General features: G+C 43.9%; 1 protein-coding gene across 2 annotated transcripts in view; it reads right to left on the bottom strand.

The window, feature by feature from the left end:
- LOC147717782 (N-acetyllactosaminide alpha-1,3-galactosyltransferase-like) overlaps positions 1–12,867 on the bottom strand; it is a 176,245-nt gene that overhangs the window by 127,235 nt on the left and 36,143 nt on the right. Inside the window, exon 2 of one of the 2 annotated variants that reach the window (XM_086924566.1) lies at positions 1,358–1,473. In XM_086924566.1, the coding sequence (XP_086780692.1) occupies positions 1,358–1,452 (95 nt within the window). In that variant the 5' untranslated portion in view covers positions 1,453–1,473. The remainder of the gene's footprint in view (positions 1–1,357; positions 1,474–12,867) is intronic. The other variant, XM_086924567.1, reaches the window with a different exon arrangement.

The following is a 12,867-nucleotide window of genomic DNA, read 5'->3' as shown; positions in this document are numbered from 1 at the left end:
TGTAGGAGGGAGGGGAGGAAGGAGTCATAGCGGGGAGACGAGGCGGAACTGTGCCCAATGGCCACCTGGGTAGGTGACGGTCAAGGGGGATACCAGGGCCAATCTTCCACCTTCACTTTCTGTGCAGAGGAGCCTCAACCTCACAGGGCAGTCTGCGCTAGGGGACAGAGCACTCCTAGCAAGCATCCAACATATACTTCCTTAACGGTCTGTAAAGAAGTGCGCTGTACATGGGACCTTCGGGCAAACGCGTGTTTATAACCAATGCAAAGCAATGTGGCAGTTTACATAGAAATTCTGATGCATTTCGGCTGAAGTTGCAGCCTTGTTCACAGGTAAGCTTTCAACGGATTGTGGCGTTCCCCTGCATGGTTACATGCGCCTTTTAAAGACTACCAGATTCCAATGTAGTATCTGCATACTACAATCCCCAGAATGCAATGTTACAAATTTCTAATTTCAGTTCAGTTTATCGTGCAATTTGTTTTCCCATTCATATAGTTTTTCGGGAACATTGCAGTCTTTGTAAATGGAACTGAAATTAGAAAGGTGTAACATTGCATTCTGGGGATTGTAGTATGCAGAAACTACATTGGAATCTGGTAGTCTTTAAAAGGCTTGCGTAAACATGCAGGGAACGCAACAATCAATTGATAGCTTACCTAAGAACATGGCTGCAACTTTAGCCAAAACGCGTCAGGATTTCTATGCAATTTGCCACATTGCTTTGTATTGATCAAAAACACCTGTTTGCCCGAAGGTCCGGTGTACGGCGCATATGTGTGTGTGTGTAAAGCCACATGCATACATTTATTGTTATAAATAGATTCAATTTTTTTCAATATTTCTTTTCTTTTTTGCTATGACTAAATAAAATATAGATTTGCATGTATAAAGACATACCCACACATCTATCTTGAGAGGATATCTGCACTCAAGCTAGAGTTATAATACTAGTAAAGGGGAACACTGGATTTAAGAAAGGAAGAGTATGGGCAGCATGTGGAGCTGGAACGTCCCCCCTTCCACTCTGTTATGTGTGGAGAGGGTCTGGTCTTGAACACATATATTTTGGTTATGGGATCATCCAGAGAATTGAGATGTTGGTGAGCTGCTGGGAGTGTCCAGCTGGCACTAAATATCATGTTACTAAGAGGAATGGATTCTCACATTACTAATGTTTCCAAGACAGGCCGATGCCACGGCACATGAAATGCATGTTGGGATTGGAAAGGGTGGAGCACCCAGTATGAAACTCACTTTGTCCTGGTCCTTCTTCCTTTCAGAGACACAGAACTGTAGGGCAAATCTCCCACATTCTCTGCAGGTTGATCCACCTCTGAGATAAAATACTTACATTGGGCGAAGCAGGTGACTAATGAAGAAAAATACAGGAACGAAGCAGATGAGAAGGAGAAGCAGGATGATCTTCTTATGGAAACGGGAAAACATTTCACACGAATAGAAGACCTACTGGAGAAAGCAAAATGTCTGTTATTGTAGCATCATCTTCCTCACCAGTATTTTTAATAGTAGAGTGGCACCTTCAAAGGGGAGGGCTGCACACAATGCTATGTCACAAGCCATGGCGGCCATCTTGGATTGGATGAAGGTGCTCTGGGAAAAATTATGTAATGAAAGCTCGACCTTGCTGCCCTTACTGCCCCCTTCCCCTTCTATTCCCTCACTGCCCCCTTTTTACATGCACTGCCCTCTCTGCTCCCTTCGACCTCTGTCAGACACTGCCCCCTCTCTACTGTCCTCACTGTTCCCTCCCCCTTCTGTTCCCTCACTGCCCCTTCTGCTCACTGTCCCCTCGTTACAGTGACTAACCACTGATGGGTCCTCCTATAAGGTGGAGGAGTGACGCCCCACAAGAAAAATAAAAATGATAATAACAATGTTATAATTTTATTTTTCACTATTGGCGTGCGCTGTAAAGGTGCGGGCAGGGCAGTGCTGTTGCAGAGCAGAGAGAGGAGTGGAGAGCACCCTCTAAAGTGTGCATGACTGTTTGGCCGGCCGTCTTGGGTCAGCCATGCGCACTCTGCATGTTCCACACTAGGCTGCATTACACAGCCTGGTGAGGAATATGCCAGGCTCCCATTCCCCGATAGAACACCCCCACCGATACTCCCCGGTAGCAGCCGCTACTGTCACTGCCGCCTCTGCTCCCTAACTATTCTTTTCACACACCGCCTTCTCTGCTCCCATCACATTCGCCCCCGCTGCTCCCTCTAAAAGCAAAGTGACACTGCATGGACTCCGGATGGCCTCGTGAGTTCTGCATTCATCTGTCAGGCGTTGCCATCATATTTGTAGTAAGGAAGGACACTACAAATACATGCAAAGGGTTAGATCGTAGGTTTATTAACTCGCACAGGGACTGCAAAGCAGTCAGCATAAACGCATCAGCCAGCCCAGCCGTCGCTTCAAACCCCTGCACAAGCACTTTCTAACATGACACACAGGAGGCATTTAACATTCTACAAGTGACGCAGACCTCACGGGCACGGACCACCACAGTAGGTTTCAGCTCTTTTCTTTGTATAATATTTAGGAGTTGCGAACAAACATTCACATTAATTGGGTTTACTTGGTGATTACAAAACAAAGGGATCATATGCACATACACCTTAGCCTGCTTTCCCATTTCTTATCTCTTTTATGGGACATGTAACGCTATCCCATTTGGTGTAGGCCTGGGGACAAGGGCTTGCAAGAGTTTTTTTCTCCAATGGTACCTTGCCAGAGTGCATTCTCTGCAAATAAATGACAACAAGGAAATATCAACTAACCCCTTCAAAGGAGAAATGCCAACTGGGAATGTCGGGTGGTTAAATAGGCCCGAGGTGCAAACACTTCCATTTTACATGCTCAATCCCAGATTACCGATTCTTAAATACCGAATCATACCGATTCTGTATATAAGAACAGGCAAATGGGATGTAGGTAATTTTTCTTAAATAGTTACCAAATCGGTAAGTTTCGGTAATTAACGAATCTGTATTTACCAATTTCGGTAATTGCCGTTCATTCCTATGGGCCTGGTCAATTACCGAATCGGTAAATAACGATTCGGTAAATGGGGGAAAATTGAAGGGTGGCGGGGTGTCACTTTGACACCCTGTTGCACCCCTTAACCGTGTATGGGTGCACATGTTGCAGACATACATGCCCTAAGGGCATGTATGTCTGCAACATGGCACTGTTGGAAAAGCAAAACAAATGCTTTTTCTAAGGTTTTAATTATTTACCACCAACTTCTAGTTGGTGGTAAATAACGAATCCTAAGATGGGAAAAGCATTAATTTGAGTGCTCCCTACATTTCAGATTCGGTAATTTACTGATTCGGTATTTTTAAGAATCAGTAATGTTCGGAATTCTTAAATACCGATTCGGTAAATTACCGAATCTGAAATGAAGCCACCTACATATGAAAAGCCTAATTCTGGTCGGTAACGGACGAAATTAGGTAATTTTGGCTGTTACCGATCGGAATTACGCTTCCTACATCTGGCCCTACATCTTTTTAGACGATGACTTTTAACACACATTGCTTGCACAGATAAAGTACTTAGAAATGCTTTTGCATTACAGTTACACTACTTCTTGGACCTATTATCAGGACTTATAACGTTCTTTACAAGGTATTTGTACACTGAGCAAAATGAGGTTTGTTGTCCGTTTGGTGACATTCCTGCATGGATAGAATAAACAATGAAAATAGTACCGTGTCTTTGCTGCACTGCTGAGAGAGGAGCTGCCTTGCCTTCCGCCTCCCGCCTCCCGCCACACGTCTCCAGAGCCTACAGGGAGGCTGCCGCTGAGGAGTGCGGGCACCGGGGAACTTCATCCCCCATCCACCATCAGGACAGCGCACTCGGCGCTACGTCATCCAGCGCCAGGAGGCGCATAAATTAAGTGCCACATCTGCAGAGCGGGGGAAAACTTCCACTTTTGAAACAGGGCCTACCGTGTCTTTGCTGCACTGCTGAGAGAGGAGCTGCCTTGCTTTCCGCCTCCCGCCACACGTCTCCAGAGCCTACAGGGAGGCTGCCGCTGAGGAGTGCGGGCACCGGGGAACTTCATCCCCCATCCACCATCAGGACAGCGCACTCGGCGCTACGTCATCCAGCGCCAGGAGGCGCATAAATTAAGTGCCACACCTCCCTCGCGAGACGCGAGCGGGACGCCCGGGGCTAAGCCCGGGCAAAGGGCGGGCCGTCTGTGGCCGTCCGAGGCTGGACTAGGTTGGGTTGGGCTAGGGACCCTGCCCGAAAATTCCTGCGAATTCTTCCTGGACACAGATTGGCTTGGACTACATTGGGTAACTGAAACAATTACTGAGTTCTGTGAGTAAACATATTGTTCTGAGTGTATTGCCCACTCTAACTATGCCCGGGAAAAAGCAAACCCCAGCCAATAACACCATGCACAACTATCTCTTCCAAGTTGTTGCAAAAATAAATAGCGACAGGAGATCATCATTGGTATTGGATTCATCTAATCAATCTCCTTTGAATGATAAAGAGATAGAGGATCCTTTTGCACTAGATAATAGCAGTACATCTGGTGTGGTACATGAGTCTCTTAATGATATAAACACTATCCAGCCTAGTGGCATAGTGGCTATTACTGAAGATAGTAGTGACAGTGAAGTGGGGACAGTGATATCCACCAATAACGAGTCTCCTCTCCCTGCCCCAGTCCCTGTTCCAGCCCAGAGGGTTACTGGGGGCAAAAGAAAGGTTATGCCTAAACGGGGGGTTTAAGGTCTGGTAGAAATAAAGTTGCAACCCCACCAAGGAAAATACTTGAGGAGGAGGAGGATGATCTGACTAATGAAGCTTATGTGACCCTCTCCAATGCTCAATTTAATAAACTATGGAGCATGATGGATATAAAAATTAAAGGTATAGTCAAACCCCTGGTTAGTAAAATAGACAAATTAACCGCTGAGGTTAATAGATTGGGTGGCTTATTAGAGAAAACACTGGTGGAGGTAGAAAAACTCCCTGAAGAAGTTGTGACTAAGGTAGAGTCATTAATGACTAAAACACCCTCTGGCGAAAATTGTGGACCTACTCCTATCCCTGTGCCAAATCCACTAATGGTACCACTGACGAATCCAGTTGGTAGTGCTTTAGGTGTTGTACCCCCCGTTCCCACCACTGCTGATTTCAATACTGGGAAAGGGTCTTTTGAGCTTGTGGTAGAAGCTTCTCCATTAGTTCTCGTTCTTGCAAATGTCCCCCCATTGGTATCTGGGGAGGTTGAAACTACATCATCTTTAATACATAAATCTTTATCGTGGCTTACTAACATGGTAATATCTCCCTGGGGAAGGCAGCAATTATCTGAAGAACTTGTAAACACCAGAAGGGTAGAGTGGATTGGTAATAGGGTTAAGAGGTATAAGGGGGATTGTGTTGTCCTTAACTTTTCTGACCCTAAGGTATTGTCAAACATCTTGCCCAATATCTTACCTCCACAGCGAAGATCAACTACGATTGTTCCACTGACTTTGGATTTTTTCTACCCTCGGAAAGGAAGAGGCCCGAATCCTAGTACTTTAAGAACAAAATGGAACGTGGTGACCAAAAGGGGTAGTAATGATGTTGGTTTTACTGAGGGGGGACTAGGCTTGGAAAATAGATTCTCTGCCCTCTCAAACCTGAATGCCTGTGATTGACTACCATTTAACCCTAAGCCTTTGTTGCAAACTACATTTGATACATGCACTACAAGGGAACTTGGTGATCTAGTAGGCGCTCAAACTGAGAATGTCAACCCTGTGGACACGGTTGGACCAATCAATGAAAATGTAAATAACAATGGTATTGACGACATGGTGTTGAGTGGGTTTGTCTCTAGCCCTAAACTTGAAACGGCATATGGTACTGGGAACTTATTATCCTGGAATGTGGCAGGGCTATGCTCCAAGCTGGTCTGCGGAGACTGGTTTGGGTTTGTTAGCAAGTACGATGTTTGTATTTTCCAGGAGACATGGGCCTGTGATCCTGTTTTTGCTCTGGGGTACTTAAATTTCTATGTACCAGCCACCAAGGGCCCAAAAGGGCGTCCGATGGGGGGCCTTACTATATGGGTCCGACAGTCCCTAAAGGCTGTAGTAAAAAGTGTGGCGCTTGATCAAAAAGATATCCAGCTCATTAGGCTCATGAGTGATACATCCATTTCCCTTGATATCTATAACATATATGCCAGAAGTGGAAATACAGGAAAATCTGAGGTCCTTCTTACCCTGTATAATCTACTTGAGACACATTCTAGTAGTAAGAACATAATAATTGCAGGCGACTTAAATCGCACGTTTGAACCTCTAGATACCGGCGAGGCTTTCTTAGGTACAGAGGAAGATAAGCAATGGGATATTCCCATATTAGATACTACTCCAGTAACTCGCTGGACTGAGGATATCTTAGGTCTAAATGCAATGTGTCTCGAACATGGGTTAAGAGCTCTGAATGGTAGGACAAAGTCAGATAGAGTACCAGCTATGACTTTCAATAATGGGATACACAAAAGCCGCATTGATTATGTTATTTGTAGCATGTCCCTTTGGTCAACTGTTAGTGACATGGCTGTAATGGAAAGGCTTGAGAGTGACCATAACCCTCTATGTGTTTTTCACAAATGGTGGTTGTCCGATGGTATTGTTTCTAATCCCCGTGATGATCTTCTATCCCCACTGATTGTACCAACAAATGACATGCGCAGGTTGAGGTGGACAAGTGTCAGGACAGACCAGCAGGTCTTAGAAAAAATAGGAGTTGCTACTGACAAGGCTATCATGGCCTTAGAGTGTGTGGCAGGGGATCCTCCGGGTCAAGATGACATTACAAAAGTACATAAGAATTTCTTTAAAGAAATTAAATGTTACTTTTTAAAACCTGTAAGTAGAAAGAGAGTATGTGCTTATAGAGCTGCTAAGTGGTATAATCATGATTGCAAGGTGGCACAAACCTCTCTGGGAGCCGCAATTAAGAGTAAAAATTTGGGGGCTATTCGATCTGCCAGGAAGAATTATAAAATCTGCATTGCTAAGGCGAAAAGAGATTGGGACGAGGCCCATTGGAATAAGTTGAAATGTGCAAGTGATCGAAAACATTCTAGATTATTTTGGCACATTGTAAAATGGGGTCAAGAAAGGTCTGAAGAGTCAAGTAACAACAATGTCCCACAGGATGCCTGGGTCAAATTCTTCAGTGACCAGTATGCTACTAGGGACCAGATTGTAACTAGTACTTGCCCTATCCATCTATTTGCAGAAGACAATGTCTTCACGCAGAGTGAAATACTGTCTGCCCTCAAAACTGTACATAGCGGTCGTGCTCCCGGCACAGATGGTGTCCCAGCGGACGTTTTTCTAAATGACACTGGAAGGTGGTGTGAATATATCTACTTGCTAATAAACCACATTACTAAGGGTGCAGATATCCCGGTATCATGGCAGGGGGCTGTAATCATTCCAGTGTACAAAAAGGGAGATCGTGCCCAGCCTTGCAACTATCGCCCAATCAGTTTAATTGATACTATCCAAAAAATTGTGGGACGAGTGATTGTAAATAGATTGCTCGACTGGGCGGAGGAACACAATATTTTATCTCCCTTTCAGGCTGGGTTCCGTAGGGCAACTAGTACTGTGGATCAAGTCTTTCGATTCCAATTGATCCAGTGGAGGACCGTGGTGCTAGGTGGAGGCAGTCTTTATGCGGCATTTGTCGATTTGCGGGCTGCCTTCGACCTGGTACCAAGGGCGAAGCTGTGGGAAGTGCTTGCGGCTTTAGGGGTCCCAGGGGTCTTGCTGACCTTGATCATGAGATTACATGAAGGTACTTATGCCAAAATTCAATGGGGTGGGTATGGCAATGACACTGCCGAATTTCCTGTTGAGCGAGGGGTTCGGCAAGGGTGCTCAATGGCACCAACATTGTTCACCCTTTTTATTATCGGTATTGTCCCCCGCATGCAATCACAGGTAGTGGATGCTCCTTCTCTTGCAGGTGTAAAAGTTCCTATTTTAATGTTCGCCGATGACACGTTAATTTTATCTAAAACCCCAAGTGGTTTGCAAAAAGCATTGGCCATTTTTGATAAGTTTTGTGGTGATCACGGTCTGGAGGTGAATGCGTCTAAATCTAAACTCATGGTTTTTAATCCACATAGAAATTTTAAATCCAAAATTATCATGAGTGGACGCATTCTTGAGGTTGTAAAATCATTTACTTACCTGGGGATCCATATCTCTAATGATAATAGGTGGAACCAACATTTAAATATTGCAACATTAAGGCACAAGCAACCAGCTGGTACCATTATAAAGGAGCATAGGAAATCGCTGACCAAACCGATTAAACCACCCCTGATTATATATGAAGCAAAAGCAATTGGGTCAGTACTGTACGGGGCTGAGTTGTGGGGGCATGAAAATCTACATGAGCTTCAAATTTCAGAGAACAAGTTTTTTAGGAAACTTACAGGTACTCCACAGAGTAGTCCGTTATTACCTCTGAGATATGAGCTTGGCAGGAAAGAAATCTCGGAAATGGGAAAACTACGACCGATTCTATACTGGCGTAGGCTCTGACTACGCCTGAGCTCTCCCACTATGCGGATGGGTTTATTGATGTCATTAAAGCAGATCGCTTTTATAAAATTAGCTGGTTCAAATCATTAAAACTTGCACTATTTGAACTAGGGCTAAATGCATTGTGGTTTGATCCAGCTGGGGCATCATTTCCCACTAAGACAACCCTAAAAAATATCTTTTGGGAACGGGTTGCTAATAGGAGTTTGCTCAGTACCAACAGCGGGTCCATGACCATCAGCTTCCTCGAGGTTAAACTGTTCCCTGTATATGAATTGTATTGGGATTACATATCCAACCCTATGGATAGGAAATTGTTCTTTCAACTGAGGGCTGGCTCTCTCCCTCTCCGTAATCTAACATCTAAGTGGAGGGTAGGAGGTTCAGCTACTTGTCCAGTCTGTGGGGAAGGAAATGAAACCCTTGGTCACTTTTTGTTCTCCTGTAAAGTATATTCTGCTCCAAGGCGAGTCTGGTTGGCACCTATGTGTAAGAATTTGGGTACCAAAAGCAGTATGGTAGCTTTGCGTATTGTTAGGTCTACTACTCTGACTTGGATCACAATTGCCACCGCAAAGTGCCTGGGGTGGGCGTGGGTATTAAGGCAGAGATTGCTAGTAGGGTAACTACTCTCTGATCAGTCGTTCAGAGACTGCTAGACCATTGTCTATTCTCTGTATTGGTATAATTTACTTGTCATTTTGAATGAAATTTTGACGATTTTAGCTCAATGATATTGTAATCTTTTTTAACTGTTTTTTAATAGTAATGAACTTTACACCTGTGATTATGTATATTTTGCTTGCTAGATAACTGTTTTTTAATGAGGCATGTGCTTATGTCAAATACGACTTTTTGTAAATTTAATTGTCTTTTTATTACGTGTTTGTATGTCTGCTTTTATGAGTAACAACTCGAATAAAGCACTTTTTGAATTGAAATTGAGTACCGAGACTCAAACACGGAACAAATAGATCACCTTTCCTATATAGAGTGCTGCAGCCTTTGTTTAGGCAGAGGAGCATCTCAATGGGTTGTCAAAGGCCGCCTCATGCCTTGATTCCAGCCCAGCTGAATTCCATAGGCATCCAGAAGAGTATGTCAGCCTAGTCTACATCAAGGCTGGCTGTCAGATGACATGCCCACAGGTAATTGGGCAGTTAGACCTCTGTAATGTATTCTGGCAGACAGGGCCGGCTCTAGGGCTGTGCGACTAGTGCCACCACACCGGGTGCTGACTTGGGGTGAGGGCACCATGATTGCAAGTATATCATCATTTTAAAAGCATTGTGTGCCATGTTCCTTGCTTCTAGCAATTCTCAGGCATCAATAAAAATGTCAAGATAACACTGGTGATTAATGTTCTTCCTGGAGAGAATTGTGTCTAGTGGAAGTTTTGACTCATCATAAGGTAGTGCAGAGGGTTAATATGCCTGCTGCAAAGAACGTGTACCATGCAGATCACAAAGTGCACATAATGTAAAAAGGTCAGTGGTTACTGCTCTTTTCAGAGAGATCCTTTTTAAGTGCAGGTTTATATGTTAAAATCCTAATGAAGAACAGTGAGCTATTAACTGTCATCAAAGAGCTGCATGCAAACTGCAAGGTATATATTACAACTATAAGTTTTTTGCCTAGTCTTTTATTATCCTAACCTTGCAAAAAAAGGTTCATCTGGGCAGAAATTAAAGCGAACCCCATTCAAAGGTGTTACCTTTTAATTTCTGAATGTATGCTTTTCCAGACCAAGGACTCAAACTATACTGCCTACCAGTATGGATGACATGCAACTCCTACACCTTGTAGTTCTCTGTGTTATGTAACATTTCCTATACACTGATTTACAAACATATGATAGTCTCAGCAATGTGTATGTGATGGAAAGTGCTCCGACACCTTACACTGGTATGAGTGGCACTATAAAACTAAATGAATCTGAGCAGGATTGGCTATAGAGACTTGAGGGGCACTGGTAAATGGTGGTAGTGAGAGAATCCGTGGCAGAGGTGGTCATTTGGGGGCGCCAACAAACATTGTCGCACAGAGCGCCATCTATGCTAAAACCGGCCCTGTTTTGCAGAACCGCAAACTCTATGCTTTATAGGATATGCAGTGCTAGGTAAGAGTGCAATTTTATGTATTCATATAATCCAATGCAAAGGCAGGATTGTTGAATTATTCATTCTGTTCACCATTCTTGTAATGCTGGTAACATTATTTTACTCCATCCTAATAATCATTGCAGTGCACGTATTTTACACAAGAGTACAATTGCCTCAGGACATTTTTAAAAGGCCAATTTGCCTATTTCTTGTGTCTCCCTTTGGGCAAGCCTGGGTTTTTAATGAAAGTGTATAATCTGTTTCAACAATTCCCTTGGGGGAATTAGGTTTGTCATGTTCTGAGGATGCAGACACCAAATGGTACCCTGTCAGTTTAGGGGCCAAGATGGTGCATTGTGAGTTAGCCAGTTATTAAGTCTACATATCCTGATAGTGTACACAGACTCAGTCCTGCATATTTTCGATGTTTATGCTGCCTAAAGGCACAGTCCTACTGAGAAATTAGGAAGCATACGACAGGAAGATTATCTAGAAATCCCACTAAGAGAAAAAGGTGCATCAGGTGACTCACCAACAGATAAAATCAGGTAGGTAATAGAGAACTGTGATATGCACACTAGATCCCCACCCAGTGCTTAATTTGTGTAAATAAAAAAAGAAAAGTGCCAGGGCCCTCATGAGAAGGCCATCCCCAACTTGCATAACCCATGCCCCTGCCAGTGCTGACAATGACAGTACCAGCACAGCTACTAACAATCATACTCCTACATGTGTAACAATTCACAATATTCCTGGCCCCCAAAGCTATAGTAATGGCTTGGGTGACAGACATTAATCTGTAGATCTGATGATCTTCAAATTAGACAAATAGCGCCACCGTGTGGCAGACTGTCATACGTGCAGGTGCCAAGCACCACAAACCACTGGTTCAAATTAAGCACAGCCCTCACCTATGTTGGAAGTCAATGTACGGAAATCACCAATAGGAAAAAGAACACCTGGTATCCCAATGAAAAAGAAACATGTCTCAGGGAACCAGCCAACAGCGAGACACATGCTGGGTAACCAGTTAACCACCAACAGGAAAAAACATTCAAGATATGCAACCAAGAAGGAAATGTGTGCTAGTAAGAACACAACCAAATGGTTTTCATGGAGTAGGGACAGTGGCTGGTAGCACTGTCTCTACACTTGCTCATCAATCCATTGACCAAAAAACTGAGGGGCAGACTTACAAGCCCCTTGCGACAATTTTACGCCGCCGTTGTGTCACTTCGTGATGCAGTGTCATCGTAAACAATGCACCACGATGCAAAATATTTACAACGTGACGCATCTAAGGAGATGCGTCATGTTGTAAAGCCCTGCACTACATTATACATGCATCATTTATAATGACTGCAGGGTGGGCGTTCCGTAGCAAGGAAGCCTCATAAAAGTGATGCAGTGAAATCTACAAGATTTCGCTGAGTCACCTTTACCATGCCACTGCAACAAAACCTTGCGCCTGATGCAGCATGATGGGAATAGGCTTTCCTGACCATTGATGGAGTTGCGTCATGCGTAGGACACGACTCTAGCAATTCGCTGCCTTTCCGCCAAAAGATGCATCACGTATCTCTCTATCCTTGTGCCACGGTGCGCGGCATTGTAAGTGCAACACATCCATGGTGATGCAAGGCGTTTTTTACGTCACGCAATTTAGCTGATGCATCTCAGCTAATAGGCAGAGATGCGCCAGTTTTTGTAAATCTGCCCCAAAGAGACCAAAAGGGGTTTCAGATACTTCACAGTAACCCCAAACATTATATCACATGAGCAGAGCGAAAGCTGTGTGGAGAGAGGACAACTTAAAAATCTGTCATAAGTCATCACACAGATGGTGGTATCAATCTAGGTGGCGTTATTGCTTGCAGTGCTGGAAATGGCAAAAATGTACTCTTGGATACCATACACTGGGGGTCAAGGTTTGGCAGTAGAATAGGCGTGGAGTCACGAGGGGCTGAGTCCTAAAATTCGGAGTCTGACAGTCAACTTATAAATTTATTAAATACTCTGTCAAAATGAAATTGGCAACAAGGAAAAACGTGACAGTAAATCACTTCTATCTTAGCTAATCTTGAGAGGAATTCTAGTACTGCTACATGCATGTTTTTCTAGAACCTGAAAATCACTTGATTGAATTCATGATG

The sequence above is a fragment of the Lissotriton vulgaris genome, chromosome 5, assembly GCF_964263255.1.
Source record: "Lissotriton vulgaris chromosome 5, aLisVul1.2, whole genome shotgun sequence".
Classification (NCBI taxonomy): Eukaryota; Metazoa; Chordata; class Amphibia; order Caudata; family Salamandridae; genus Lissotriton; species Lissotriton vulgaris.
Note: the sequence above shows the minus strand (reverse complement) of the source record. Positions and strands in the feature narration are given on the sequence as shown.